The sequence below is a fragment of the Schistocerca serialis genome, chromosome 6, assembly GCF_023864345.2.
Source record: "Schistocerca serialis cubense isolate TAMUIC-IGC-003099 chromosome 6, iqSchSeri2.2, whole genome shotgun sequence".
Classification (NCBI taxonomy): domain Eukaryota; kingdom Metazoa; phylum Arthropoda; class Insecta; order Orthoptera; family Acrididae; genus Schistocerca; species Schistocerca serialis.
In genome coordinates this window covers 130,054,297-130,070,590 of record NC_064643.1, presented here as the reverse complement: position 1 = coordinate 130,070,590, position 16,294 = coordinate 130,054,297, and the positions used below count along the sequence as shown (strand labels likewise).

Sequence of the window (16,294 nt, the reverse complement as noted above, 5' to 3'; positions counted from 1 at the left end):
CAGTAATGTAAGGCTGAATCATTTGTTTCAGTGCGGCCGATCCAGCGCTCGGTAACACTTTGATTTCAAATTTCCCACACTTCCAGCTGCCAGTGTGGTGGTGCCCCATCCTGTTGGTAAATGAAGTCGTTCGAATCAGTTTACAACTGTGGGAAAAGAAAGTTCTCATGCATATCGAGACATGTGCTTCCTGTAACAGTGTTCTCGACAAAGAAAAATAGACCATACACCTTTTCCCATGAAACTGCACAAAACAAATTAAATTTTGGCGAGTCCATCTCATGTTACACTACTTCATGTGGTTGTTCCGTACCCCGTATTCTCACATTATGACGATTAAGCTTTTGATTTGAGTGGAGTGTAGTCTCGTCACTAAACACCAAGCGTGGAAGAAAACTGTCATCCTCCATCTTGCCAAGAGTGAAATTACATAACCCCACAAGTTGTTTCTCACCTTCACGAAGAGCTTGCAACAGCTGAATTTTGTGTGGTTTCACGTGAAAACGTCGACGCAACACACGCCAGACGGACATCGAGGCATGTCGAGCTGTCGAGTTCCACGGCGAACGGATTTCTGCGGACTCCTTGTGAAACTATGGCGGATGCATTCGACGTCTGTGTCAGACACTCGGGAACAGCCCGGCGATTTGCCTTTGCACATTTTCTCGGAATTTTTCATGCCAATCGTCTAGTGGTCTGTGCTGTCGGGGGATCCACACCACACCTAGTACGAAAGTCACGCTGAACAGTTATTATTGACCCGCACTGCGCAAAGCGTATATCACAAAAAGCTTTCTGTTGGCCAGACACCATTTTTACTATGGCCGAAGTGGGCGCACACGGCTGCTACCTAGCGGGAACCACGTAAAACTCGAGAGTTTGCACTTTCCAACAGTACGTTGTTCACGCACGTATCTCAAATAACATAATAGTTATGATTTTTTAAATCGGATGATTCTTTTTGATAAACCCTGTATTTTTTCACGTTTTTTATTTTCCTTTTTGTTGAAACAATTGCGTTTCCTTGCACTATAATTTGAATCGGTATTGTTTTCTTTATTTTTACTACAACATCCCTCTGTTTCACGTTACAAATCAAATATTGAATTAAACACTGCTAATTTCAATTTTGTTGTAAATACTGTTCATTTTTAAGTAACAGGAAGATAACTATGTAGAGGGAATATATTCTGTAGCTTACGCAGCCCTTTATATATACTCAGTTTCTAGACGGTTCAGCGCTTCTGGTTTATGGGGGATTCTAGTAGGACACTGATCACATACGAGTACTTAAAGACAGCGATCGTTGTTAGCGAACGCCCAGTGGGTATGCAACACACCGGACGTACCGGTAACGTGGGTACGACCGTAACTGACCAAAGGTGCTAGAAGAACTACCGTAGTCCACACTTACTGATCATAGTCTACGGTAGCCTACGGTAGTTTTACAACTCTGATTTTGGTCCTTAGAGGTGGCAAGGACAGCACGTAATAATGTTGGTCCACAGGTTGCAATGAAAGAAACACTTTATTAGTGAACACACAAAAGAACAGTTCTGACGTGAAACAAGAAGTAATATTTTCTTCTGGTAGAACGATAACGTCTCTCGCTGTAGCTGATAAATCTCTCACTGTTGTCCAGCCCAGTGTGTTTGGTCCTCGGTCTGTCTCACCTTTGCTCGCTACTTCTCTGAAGAACTTGAAACAGCGCTACATTTCATTGAGTATTGCGATATGTTCTTTTCCGATAGGCACCACTCTCTCATTTCGGCAGAATCGTGGTGTCAGCGGTCTTTACCCTTCGCTGTTTGATCATACTGTGAAGGACGTTCACAGGCCCACTGGCTGTTTGCACAAAAACAGACAGTGTAACAATTTATCATCACAAGCCTTTAAATGAATGGAAATAACAGAGAAGAGGGATAGGAATTCTCAGCATCTGTTAAGCAGTCACACAACCAGTGCATACTGCAAATTTGGTATGAAATGACATTGTAATACCCTGCAGAAGGCATTTTATTGCGTTTGCAGCTGAATTAATAAAAGTTTAGACAAATCACTTTCAGTTACAATAAATTTGGCGAAATCATTCATACTTTACGATATATCAACATAGCACAGAGCAGTTTTTCTGACATTTTGATCCTTTCCCATACTACCTAAAAACTTAATTACCGGATGTCCTGATGGTATTACCTCAACCACCGACCGAAGTGGCGCAGTAGTTAGCTCCCTGGATTGAATGGCCACTTGAAATCACCCTTTATACATTGTTACGGCGTATCGCGAATGTGATACAACACGCAACGCACTGCCTATCAACACCATAAACGAAGACGTCTTGCCGTTCGAAGTATCAATTTCAGTAAACTTGTTGCTCGTAGCCCTGAACGCTGAGTCGCACGGTTCAGCTAGAAGATTATTTCCACTAAATGGAAGGTATATGGTGTCAGTGCTCATACTAAATGGCGGTTGGGTCTGTCACACGCATACAGATCGATACTTCCCGAAAAAAAGTGAAGCGTCCGGAAGACACCGTAGACATCAAATTCATACACGTACACGCCATCGGTGTGTGCGTAAATGATTCAAGAAAATGAAGGGGGAAGGGGGAGAAAGGCAAAGAAAAGTAAGGGCTTATTGATATCAGCTGCGTCAGGACTTAGGGCGGCATCAGCGGCGACGACTGAAAATGTGTGCCGGGCTGGGACTCGAAAGCCTTGGAGCTCCTGCTTGCTAGGAAGTTATGTTAACCACAGCCGCACCCCGACAGTGTTTATCGCAACTGCGCGGGCCAGCTCTGCACGCCTCTCGGCCTACCCACCCACACTCCCACCATGCGCCAGCTATCGCAGTCACTGACCGTGCCTTCCGTGCTCGCTACTTGGAGGTTCCCGCAGGGGGTCGGACGTAATTGCGCATCCCCACTGAATGTGGTTGATCCATTGCTCATCGAGGCGAATCAATCATGTGATTACGTGGTGTCTGTTGTTCGTGAATAGCAGTTCGTGAATAGCGGTGTTACCAGCCCTGGTAGGGTATATAAAGGGTGCGAACAGCATCAGATGTCCTCCAACGGTCCCAACGCCTTCTCCAAAATCACCTTGACCTTTTTTCCGCATGGTGTAACCAGTGGCTCCTGAAAATCAATCCTTCCAAGACCCAGGCAATCATCGTAGGTCGTACCACTCGCTCCTTCCGGCTCCTGGAATTCTCCCTTACCATCTGCGCCCGTCCTGTCCGCCTCTCCCCCACCCTCACCTACCTTGGCCTCACCATTGACCGTCACCTCACCTGGATTCCTCATCTCCGCTCCATCCAATCCAAAGCCCACAACTGCCTCCGACTCCTCAAACTCCTCTCTGGCCAGACATGGGGGTTGCACCCTTCTACCATCCTCCACACCTACATATACTTAATCCATCCCATCTTCTGTTATGCCAGTCCCGCCTGGATATCTGCCCCCCCCCCCCCCCCAAATTCTATGTGCCTCCAGAACCTTGAGTGTCATGCACTCCGCCTCGCCTTCCGTATACGCCTCCCGTACCCCACGCCGATCCTCTATGACCTCATTCCTTTCCCCCATCTGCTCCTATTCCTCGAACATATTCGCAAACTCTACACCTCCCGCCGCTTTGACCCCCTCACCCCCTGGTTGCTCCTCTCCTCTCACGTCCCTGCCCCCTGTCACGCCTTCACTGTTGTGTCCCTCCTACCCTCCAGCTCTACACCCTTCATCTCCTTTCCCAAGGTGGCTTCCATCAACTCCCCCTCCTGGATGATGCCCCCTCTCCCTCCATTTAACCCTCCTATCAACTCTGATCCTCACCCCCCCTCCTTTCCTCTGTCCTTTTCCCTGGGCTCCCTCTTCCCCCCCTTCCATCCTGTTTTCTCCCCTCCTAACCTCTCCCTACCTCACTTCTCCCCCCTCCCCCTGAGTCCTTTTGTATTCCCCTCCTCTGCCTTCCCCACTCCCTGTCGCGTCTGCTCAGCATCCCCCACCCCTCTTATGGGTCCTCATCCTCCATTGGCTCCTTCCCCCTCCCCCCCTTCGTTTTTCCTCTCCTTCCCCCCTTTTTCCTATCATCTGTCCAGTTTCCCACCACCTGCTCTAGGCTGTGGTATGTCATATTTGCCAACTTTTTAGTGCAGTGTTCAAGTGAATGTTCAGTGTTGTTCGTCTTTCCAAAGTGTTGCGAACAGAAACCATGCTGTCACTGGGTGCGAATTTTATGTCTTTTGCGAACAGAAACCAGACTGTTGCCTTATTTTTTAACTGTCTGTCTATTATTTTACCTGTCTGCTTCATATGTATTTTATTAGCACCATCATCCCTTTGTTCTATGTTTTAAGTTCCACGATTTATTTCGCCATGTTACCATTTAAGTCTCCGATTTTATCGCCTGTTTTTATTATTTATTATCTTCATCATTTTAAAACAAAGTCTGTTGGCTGAAGCGCGGCATACTAAGCTGCTGCCAGCCCGCCCCCTTCGGGGGGAATCGAAACTCAATGAAAAAAATAAATAAAACAACAACAACAAATGTTGAGTGATCAGCGTGAAGGGCATGGAGGTGGTGCGTACTCATGCAAGATAGCGTTATCGGCAGTTGCCTCAGTTTGAAGAGATCTCATTGCGGTGACATTTACTGTGTGTTCGTGCCTCAGTCTAGATGGGTAACATCTTTTCCAACGTTATTTACAAATATTGTAACTTGTTTAACGACGAGAGTGAGTCAAAGTCTGATGATGTCCTTGTAAGCCGAAAACTGGTTATCCAAATGAGTTAATCTTGTTTAACATGTACAATAATGTGCTTTTCATGTAGTACAGGTCCGAAACAAAAAGGGCGCAAGACGAGCTTTGCACCACTTGGAGTGCCAAGCGTAAGCCTATGTCTTGACTTTTAAAACCTTGAACATAGCGAAATTATGGCGTCTTAACCAGGTACACTGTGTTCCACAAGACGGCTACAAGTGTTCACTAAATACACTGTGCGGCAAAAGTCTCAATGTATGTTTGCATTTTCAAAAACCTTTTTTCCGTAATATGGAAATATTGACACGACTGAGGAACTGTAAATTTAAGCGTATTACGGATAAATTCTCTATTTAAAAATCTAATATAATTACAAACCTGATCTGTTCTACTCACATCCAATATTTTTCTCTTCCAGGTATTCCGACATTCAGCAATTGCGCGTTATGTAGCCTACAACATTGCGAAAAAGTAAGTGAAAATAATGAAGGAATTGTTCACTTTTATGTTAATTTGTATCGTGACCTGTGTTCCAGGTCTGGCAGAAACAGACTTGCCAGAGTTCAGCCCACTAATTCCGTAGTTAAAGAAAGGAACGCTGTCACTGTGATGTTAACAATTGCTGGGTGGTCGTTGGTGCACGTGGAGGTGCTGAAACACTTCTACATAACGCATCCGACACGTGCTGGATGGGATATAAGTCGGGGGAACGGGCAGGTCAGATCATTCGCCGAATACCCTCTCGTTCCAAGAGTCCTCCACCTGCCCTGTAAGATGCGGTAGCGCAGTCAGCCATAATTATGAAATCAATAGAAGAGATGTGCTTCACCGGAGGGAAGATGAACAAGTGTTCATAGCTCTTAAAGTATGCACTTTAGAGCCCATATTTACAGGACACTCTTTTCTTCTTATGGTTCGTACTACCACCTCTCAAATCGTGGAAAGCAATGAGCTTGCAGTAGAACAGATTTCTTTCGCAGTATCGTAAGTGAAGAAATGCTCAGTGCTCTTAACGTAAGCATTTTAGAGCTCATGTTTGCTAGACGTTTTTGTTTCGAATGATCGTTCCTCCCACATACCTGAATATTGACCATTGCTCCTGGGACACACTATAATAGTTCATGCGAACAAGAAGTTCACCGTCAGATAGATTTGACCTGCGGACATTGGGGACAAGGGTGGTTGACGGTGACGGAGAGAAAGACGAATGTGATGCAAACAGGAGTAATGGAGAGGGAAGGGGGCTGGAGAAAGAGATGTGACGGATTGAGAAACCAAAAGAGAAAGAAGTGCGACTGTCACGAGATGGACGCAATTGATTTACTGCTTGCCAGAGTAAAAAAAAAAAAAAAAAAAAAAAAAAAAAAAAAAAAAAAAAAAAAAAAAAAAAAGGCCCTACGTGTTAATTTTCCACCGGTTAAGTTGTCAGGTTGGCCAAACGAAGTAATTCAGCATCTTAAATGCAACAGTGCACTGGACTTCCCGCAGTGTATAGAGTCACTTGTTTCAAAGGCCGGCAGCGGCAACAGAGAGGGAGTTTGCGAATATTTTGCTTACAGAAGGACACAGTAAAAACAGTCCTTTTAAAATCAAAGCACGGAAGGTTTTTAGTAGTTTAGATGTTGCGGTATTGCGTGGGATTTGTTACTTTAATGTCATTAACGTTGCTGTCGGCAGCACGACGACGCAGATCGCCGATGGGGAGCGACTGCAGTTCGTGGACTGGTCGCCAGAGGGCAACGCGCTCGCCTACGTGCTCCAGAACGACCTGTACTACGTGCCGGAGGTGGGCGGGCAGCCAGTGCGTATCACTGACGACGGCGTCCCAGACGTCATCTACAACGGCGTCGCCAACGAACTGACGGACGGTAAGGCGAACGAAAAACTTTTTTTCGATGGTGCTGAGCCACAGTTATGCAATATTTTCTGAAAGAATAAACTGCCATTTGACTTACTGTACCTATCTTCTATGCTATCTAGATTTCGACTTTTATGCCATTATTGAGTACAATGCTAAAAGCTCTTAGACCATTAACAGGTCATATCTGGCAAAGTCGGTCCAAAGCAGGTAAACAGGGCTTGTTTACCTGCTGTAGGCAGACTTTACCGGATATGAAGAACTTTTATCATTGTGCTAACTAATGGCACAAAAGCCGAAACCTGGATACAGAAGATAAATACAGTAATAGACAGTCAAATGGCAGTTTATTCTCTCTCCCCCCTCCCTCTCTCTTTCTTTCATTTTTTTTAAAAAGTGAGGCGAACATTGCAGAGTGCTCTTCAAACAAAGTTTCACAGAACTGTGTTACTGGGGATGCCCCTATAGGTCATCAGGTCAGAAATTCGCTCTATTCACCGCTAGTGCACTTCTCCTTCTCGAAACGTGAACGCTGAGTGAGAAATACTTCCAGAACTTAATTCCTACACGTTAACCAACAGATGGTGATATATGTGACCAGCTAGGTAAGTATTCCTGGATTCAACGGTATCACACATTGTCGAGTAATATCTAACATACGAAACGAGAGAATTTGAAATACAGCCAATAAAACAGGGAAAAGGGAATATAGACATCTAAAAATGAGACAGATAGGAAGTTCAGATTGGTGAAGCAGAAAAGGTTAGCAGAAAACGTTACAGGAGAAATGCAAAAATGTAGAACCATGCTTGACTGCGAGGAAGATAGATGTAGCGTAAAAGAAAATTAAAGAAACTTTTGCAGAAAGGGAAGCAACTATGAGCTCAGATAGCAACACCGTTATGAGCAAAGAAGAGTAGGCGAAAATGTGAAAGGAAAATATACAAGGGAAGTAGCTGCATATTCCTGGCCTAGCAAGAGTATACTCCAGGCAGCACGTTTCTGTCGCAGCCTTTTTGGTTGCACATCACTAGCGCACCTGGCTGACTCTGATATATATACACTACTGGCCATTAAAATTGCTACACCAAGAAGACATGCAGATGATGAACAGGTATTCATTGGAAAAATATATTATATGAGAACTGACATATGATTACACTTTCACGCAATTTGGGTGCACAGATCCTGAGAAATCAGTACCCGGAACAACTACCTCTGGCAGTAATAACGGCCTTGATACGCCTGGGCATTGAGTCAAACAGAGCTTGGATGGCGTGTGCAGGTACAGCTGCCCATGCAGCTTCAACACGATACCACAGTTCATCAGGAGTAATAACTGGCGTATTGTGACAAGCCAGTTGCTCGGCCACCATTGACCAGACGTTTTCAGTTGGTGAGACATCTGGAGAACGTGCTGGCCAGGGCAGCAGTCGAAAATTTTCTGTATCCAGAAACGCCCGTACAGGACCTGCAACATGGGGACGCGTATTATCCTGCTGAAATGTAGGGTTTCGCAGGGATCGAATGAAGTGTAGAGCCACGGGTCGTAACACATATGAAATGTAACGTCCACTGTTCAAAGTGCCGTCAGTGCGAACAAGAGGTGTAACCAGTTGCACCCCATACCATCGCGCCGGGTGATACGCCAGTATGGCGATGACGAATACACGCTTCCAATGTGCGTTCACCGCGATGGCGCCAAACACGGATGCGACCATCATGATGCTGTAAACAGAACCTGGATTCATCCGAAAAAATGACGTTTTGCCATTCGTGCACCCAGGTTCGTAGTTGAGTACACCATCGCAGGCGCTCCTGTCTGTGATGCAGCGTCAAGGGTAACCGCAGCCATGGTCTCCGAGCTGGTAGTCCATGCTGCCGCAAACGTCGTCGAACTGTTCGTGCAGGTGGTTGTTATCTTGCAAACGTCCCCATCTGTTGACTCAGATCCATTACAGCCATGCGGATAAGATGCCTGTCATCTCGACTGCTAGTGATACGAGGCCGTTGGGATCCAGCACGGTGTTCCGTATTACCCTCCTGAATTCATCGACTCCATATTCTGCTAACAGTCATTGGATCTCGACCAACGCGAGCAGCAATGCCGCGTTACGATAAACGGCCAGCGCGATAGTGTACAATCCGACCGTTATCAAAGTTGGAAACGTGATGGTACGCATTTCTCCTCCTTACACGAGGCATCACAACAACGTTTCACCAGGCAGCGCCGGCAACTGCTGTTTGTGTATGAGGAGTCGGTTGGAAACTTTCCTCACGTCCGCACGTTGTAGGTGTCGCCACCGGCGCCAGCCTTGTGTGAATGCTCTGAAAAGCTAATCATTTGCATCTTCTTCCTGTCGGTTAAATTTCGCGTCTGTAGCACGTCATCTTCGTGGTGTATCAATTTTAATGGCCAATAGTGTATTAGATTTTCGTAAAATATGTGTCGAATATTTTGAGACGTGGTGGCACTCATCGTGCACTTTGCGACGAAAGTGTGCCGGTGCGCCATCATTCATGAACCACATTTGTATTCGTTGCCGCAATGGCACAGCCTCCAGCGAGGTAGGCAATACATTAATGAGAAATTCCAGATAATGCGCCCCTGTTAACATTTGTGTTAGCACGTATGGCCCTAACAGTCCATTGTCAAGTATACCTGCCCACACGTTGATTGAAAGCTGGTGTAGGTGTCCTCTTTCCCGAATTGGTTGGGGATTTACATCTGCTGGTTACGGAAATTCTCTTGTGAACCACGCCTCATCGGTAAATAAAATCTAGGATGTGAATAGCAGATCTGAGACACACTTCTGCTACAGCCATTGACAAAACCGCCGTCTGCTATGATGATCCTGTGGCCTTAGGGTCCGAGTGCGCAGTGGGTGATATGGGTACAGCAGATAAGAGGGTGTGACACGACTTCTCCTGCTGCTGGTCCCAGTGGTTTCTTCCATCGAACGTAGCACATGCTCCTCCATGTCAGCTGTGCGGGGCCTTTCGGTGTCAGTCTTCCGAGGTGCAAGGATACCTGTGTCCCTCAGACGCTGGAAAAGTCTGCCGAACAGGTTATCACAGGGCACTCTGCGCTGTAGATATTTTTCAGCGTTTTAGGGTATGGGCTCGCAGGCTACATCCATTTGCTAAACAGTAGCAGAAAATCGTATCAGCTATTCACTTGACAAGTAGTAGGCTTCCATTGCTAACAAGCGGTGGAAGAGAGAAAATATATATATACTAGACCAGTTGTACGTACACACCGCGCAATAACGGTAAACACATAACTGAATCCTCGTTTGGATGAAGGTAAAACACCATGATACGTACCCAGAATCGACAGTACTGTACAATAAGGCACACAAACATGACGAAAACTAACGTAGCCTACAATACGAATCGAACCACACAACTGACTGCAGACTAGCTCAAAATGGCTAAAATGGCTCTAAGCACTAGGAGACCCAACATCTGAGGTCAGCAGTCGCCTAGACGTAGAAACTACTTAAACCTAACTAACCTAAGTACATCACACACAGCCATGCCCGAGGCAGGATTCGAACCTGCGACTGCAACAGCAGCGCGGTTCCGGACTGAAGCTTCTAGAACCGCTCTCCCAGCAGACTAGCTAATGGTAGGTAGAGTACTGTGCCTAAGACATCATAATGCCCTGCCGACGCATTTAACGGAGTGCCAGTGCAGCCGACTCTGTTAATATCTCAAACAAGCGTCGCAGAGCCCTTCCAATAAACACGTGTTTATCTCGGAATGTGTGCGTTTCCGGACGCATGTTTGTCGGACTTTCTTTTCTTGTTTCAATGAGTACTACCACCTCTCAAAGTCTTCGACACATTTTTTCGAACACCCTGTATAGTGCCTACCGACCAGTCGCACGGGTGCATTCAATCTAGAGCTGCTGCTCGATCACTGGAGTGGCGTGCGCTGTTCCCTCCAGATGTGAAATAAATCACTCATGTGCACATGCTTAGAAAGAGGTTCACAAAGTCATGCCTGCCTCTATTTGGGTGTGGGGATGGACAGGCGCACAGCGAGTAGGCGCAAGGAAGACGGACATAAACTCAACCATTAGACGGACAGGCTGTTTCTAACAGACTGAACCGTACCTGGCCTGTGGCCACGTAGATGTTGTGGAGCGCATACTGAGACTAGAGTGGCCGTCACGAAATTAAAGGTCACATACGCCGCGTGCAGCCCACAGGCGCTGAGCTCTGTGATTCGCCCACCTCGTAACTCTGTTGTTGCACTGATATAAGTGCAGTAGAACGGCGCTGGGTGAGCGTTCAATGTTTCTGTGCGATATCGTGTGTTCACTTGTGGTTTCATTCTTCCGTGGACCGGTGCAGTGACGTGTATTTGGTAGTGATCGTAGTGCAGGAACAAGTGCGCAAATGTCGTACTACTCCTGTCGATGCGTGCAAAGGGAAAAAAGACATTCTAAAACAATCTGATACTGTCGTAAAGAATGTACTGAGTTCTTTTACTGATCTGACCAACAGTGAAGAGACCAGCAATAACATACATTTCGCGCAAGTTGAGCAACTGACAACAAAATCTTGTGGTTCTTCGGAATTGACTATATTCCATATTAACAGTGCAGTAAGATCGGCAGGATCTCTGTATGTGAGCATGTGTTTTCATTCTCCATAAAAGGGATATAAACGAATACGGAAATCTACGGAATTTGACGGTTTTGACAAAAAATAAATGAATAGAAATATCCTTAAATAGTACGATAAAGGAAATTATCCGATGGCTAGAAAAAGAGACAATGATCTCAGTGAAAAAATTAATTCCTCGGGCTCAGTCGTCTCCGTTCTTTGTATTCTGTGCTCATTAGGTTTTTAATTCGGAAAGTGAAATGAGGGACGAAAATTTTTTATGGAGTCCAACCACATTGTTGTAGCAAGAGCGAAATTTTGTGTGCAATGTACTTACTGCGCGCTAAGGACAATAATCTTGTAGTATACTTCGATAAAACTTGGGTCTAACAAAACCATACGCACAAATATACGAGGGTCGTTCAATATGTAATGCCCACATTTTTTTCTCAGTACATATTTATTGTTAAGAGTCAGAATTTGGTGACAATATACATCAACATGTCTTATCCATGTCCTATTTTTCTGCATAATCTCCATCACGTTCTATGGCCGTACGTCAACGTAGAAGAGCACGTATTCCCCGCTGGTAAAAGTTCTTGTCTTGTAGGCGTAGTCATGTTTTCACTGCATGACAGACACTCTCGTCATCTTCAAAGTGTGTGCCCCGTAGAGAATCTTGATGAGGCCCAAAGAGTTGCAAGTCCGAGGGTGCCAGGTCTGGACTGTTGGGTGGATGAGACAATTATGTCCAACTCAATTTGGCGATGTGTTCCCGAGTTCTCAGACTTGTGTGTGGGCGTGAATTATCGTGTTGGAGCTAGATTTATGCTGGGTTCTTGTCCAACCGAATACGTCACAAACGATTCTTGAGTTTATTCAGGGTCTTCACGTATGCCTCTGAATTGATGGTTGACCCTCTTGGCATCACATCCTCGAGAATGACGCCATCATCCGAGAAAACTGTCACCATGACTTTTCTGGCAGAAGGGGTTTTCCTGAATTTCTTCTTTTATGGTGAATGAGGATGATGCCACTCCATGGACTGATTTTTGTTTCTGGCGCAAAGTGGTGCACCCAGATTTAGGCTCTGAGACTATGGGACCTAACTTCTGTGGTCATCAGTCCCCTAGAAGTTAGAACTACTTAAACCTAACTAACCTAAGGACATCACACACATCCATGCCCGAGGTCGGATTCGAACCTGCGACCGTAGCGGTCGCGCGGTTTCAGACTGTAACGCCTAGAACCGCTCGGCCACTCCGGCCGGCGCACCCTGCATTAGTTCTCCATAACGATCCGTGACAGAAAGGCCTCTTGGTTGGTCTCAAAACGTTTCAACAATTCAGATGAAATGGCCTTTCTTTGAATCTTGTGGTCCAATGTGAGCATTCGTGGAATCCATCGTGAGCACCTCTTCGAATATCCGAGAGTCTCGATCATTGCAGACGCACATACAATGCTGACCGACAACTGTAGAGCCAATTGTCGAGTTGTGAAACGCCGGTCGGCATGAATAATGGCATCCGCACGGTTCACCATGTCTGGAGCAGTGGCTGTGATAGGACGTTCCTAGCGTGGCTGATCATGGAGCTCTGTTTCTGCATTTACTGAGGGCTGTAGCTTTCATTACCCACCGCCCAACTGTACTCCTGTCAACTGCAACATCGTCATACACTGAACACAAATGTTTATCGATGTTCACCACGGTTTCTTTTTCTGCACACAATAATTCAATAACAGCACGCTGCTTCTAACGTGAGTCGTACGTAGACGCCATTTTGACGCTGTACTACGGCTCTGCCATCTGCCAGAACCGTTCGAAACTTCGCCGGCGCACGCTAGAACAAATATCAGATGTGAAGTTCGCCGGTGCGCAGAACAAATATCAGATGTGAAGCACCAACAAAGACATTTGTCTACGTATATTAATGTTTTTTTTTTTTTTTAAAATAAATGTGGGGTATTACTTACCGAACGACCCTCGTATTTTCCCCGACTTCAGCGGAAATATTGGCTTGAAAGTAGCGATAGTTACTTCTGTAAAGCGCTATTTGGGTGATGGATGCAGTGACGAAGGGTCAGTAGGAGCTGTAAACAAAAACTTTGCAAGAGTTTGGAAGTACTCTCGGTCGTATTGAATGGAGCCGTCGGAACTAAATTCTGGCGGCGGCATACAGGTACTTGCGTGCAGTCGCGGACGGAGTCTCTCTTAAATACAAAGTGTTCATATGTGACACGATACACTCTGATGTCTCAGATCTTACCAAAATTAATTTCATTCTTTTCTTAACAACTTTCTTCCTCAAAGTTTCTACGAGGTCCAACAGCACGCCATTTCCGCGACGACATTTTTCGTTACATATGCGGAATGGTTACACACCTCTTTCGGTATTTCTTTATGTCAGAATACTTAAACGTTTTCACGATAAAACGTGTATCATATGCATCTAGAGGATGGTCAGAAAATGTCTGAAACGCTTGTGGCGATGTTGCAGGGCGGATTGTACCGAGACATAAATTATAACACTTTGCCGTCCGCAGGTCTCGTACAAATTTATTCGCTTGGCGCCGGCGGCGATGATTCGGATTAGTTGGCTTGTCGCTGGCCATTTTGACATTATCAGGAGATTATAAATTGATATGTTTTACTAATCTCATCGTTAGTTCTCACAAGTTCTCAACCCTGTTCCCCTACTTTCAAGATATTTCGAAGATATACATACGTAAATAAATACGAAACTTGTTTGTTTCACATATTTGTTTATTTGCATTGTCTTTGGTGCTTAGTATTTCTCTTTCATATGATATGCAGCAAAACACTCTCCAAGATGTAACGCAACTCCACAAGACTTGCACACTAAGTTTGTTGTTCTTTTTTTTTATTTTTGGAACATACATGGCAGTTTTTTCATTTTCGTTTATTCCTTTCGGAAATACATAGGCCTATTAGATGGTGTTGCTTTATGTGACCTGAAAGTCTGTCATGATGAGATGTACCCGATGTAGTGGCAACCTCCAAGTTAAGCTCCCCACAATCATGGTAAACAATCGTATCGTCTCTTTCATCTGCTATGACGAACAAGAACTTACAAAAACCAAAGACTTGTTGATGTGTGTTTAACTTATTGTCACCTAAACAAAACACCAGCAGAATGCAAAAGATACTAAAGTGCTGTCGCCAGCGATACTATGCACACGTCAGCACTGTGGTACCGCCGGCCACTGAGCAATACTATGCACACGACACCACTGTGGTGTCCCCGGACGGCAGAGTGTTAAAGAAGCAATTCGACACGTTGCACCGTTTCCGAGTTATTTACCATTGAAAGTAGCCAATCGGGGCGTCGCGTGCTCAAATTTAATCGGCCTGCTATGGGCGGTGTTACCCAACTAGTGCTTTGGTGGGGTGGTTGAAACCTGAATTTGTGCGCGCCGCGACCTGATAGGCTAACTTCAGTGTTAAATAACTCGGAAACGGCGCTACATATAGAATTTATTTCTTAACATTTAAGTATCAGTACAAACTACCATGCAATAAACGAGTGATAAATATGGGAGCTCGTCTCTTACCCCGGACTGGCTCCTCTGGCAAGAGGGGGGGGGGGGGGGGGGGGGACAAAAAGGCAGCTCACCCACCAGCCTCGCCCCAAGGCCAAGGGCACTCTTCAAACTGCAGGGTTCAGCGCGCTGTTGCCAGTGCACTGGTCCCCATAGATGGCTCCGTCATCGTCGATTTCACCCAACGCTCCTCAGCAAGTGCACCCCGCACTCCGGAGAGGTGGATGCACCTCTCGCCCTTCGCCGCTTACTAGCCCGAGCTTCCACCTCTCGGCCAAGGACCCACTCCTACTCAGGTGGTGGGTCGGTCACCCAGTCGTTCAGTGGTCTGGACCTATCTAACCTAGCCCAGGCGACGTCACCACCTCCTGGGTTTGGCAGAACACGCCCCGGTTACCTAGGGGCGTGGCGAAGCACACTTGCCGAATCGCGCCACGATCCCACGCTGACAAATGAGGTCTCCGGCATGCAGAGCACCTGATGCTCTGTGCCCTGCGAACAGAGAGGGACTGATGTTTGGTCCCTTGACACAGCTCCCCCTGTGCCACGCACCCTTCACTTTTGCATCAGGTTGGGTCACAGCTCTCCCTTTTGTCGCAAGGCAGAATGCTGAGCTTAACATCTGGCACCATGGGAAGGCGGAAAGAGCCACTTGGGAAGGAGAGGCTATAAGAGACGCATCACTTCCCCGCGTGAGGACTGCCGCGGCATGCCCGAGTGGAAACGATACGCCCCAGTGCGAGTCTCCGTGCCTTACGGCGCGCCGGCAATGGGCAGGCCCGCGCCGAACGCGCCGACATGCAACCGACCTCACTCGTTTATTCATGATGGCGACAATTGAAACGAGTGATTCGTGTGCGTCGAAACGCGCTTCTACTGCGCCTGATCCCTCGCCCCAGGACGAGTTGGGACAGGCAGAGGGTGAAACAGTAACACAGAGGCACGCCAGAATTTCACTGCTCTTAGAGCAAAATGTGAGAAATGGCAAGATAAGCCAAGCGGCCCTGTCCATAATAAAAAATGAACTCACAGCATGGGCCATTGCTCATGCAAAACTTGAAGGCCGGGTGGAAGAGTTAGAGAAGGAAAATAGCAGATTACGGAACCAACCGGTCAAGACCTGGGCGACGGTGGCTGCGCAAGTGCCAACCAAGCCAAACACAACTAAAGAGACGATAGACAAAGTAGCCAAGAGAACAGACACTGCAGTCTTTCTCAGGACTCTGCCTGGGCAAGACACCAGTGTGAAGAATATTCAAGAGCTATTTACGAAAACCATCAATCCAGCAAAAGATAAAATCAGAATAAAGAGGATTAAACCAAGTAAAAACTCGGTAATTGAGGAGGTTGCTTCGGAGGAGGACAAAGATAAGTTACTGAACAACCAAAAATGAAATTCAGTAGTCAAGTGTGAACCTCCAAAGAAGAGAAATCCCCTAGTAATCCTCTACGATGTACCCACCATAATGACTGATGAGGAACTTATAGACACAATAAAAGA

General features: G+C 46.2%; 1 protein-coding gene across 1 annotated transcript in view; it reads left to right on the top strand.

The window, feature by feature from the left end:
- LOC126484123 (venom dipeptidyl peptidase 4-like) overlaps positions 1–16,294 on the top strand; it is a 411,056-nt gene that overhangs the window by 235,101 nt on the left and 159,661 nt on the right. Inside the window, exons 5-6 of the mRNA XM_050107505.1 lie at positions 5,177–5,229; positions 6,436–6,626. Coding sequence (XP_049963462.1) covers positions 5,177–5,229; positions 6,436–6,626 — 244 coding nt within the window. The remainder of the gene's footprint in view (positions 1–5,176; positions 5,230–6,435; positions 6,627–16,294) is intronic.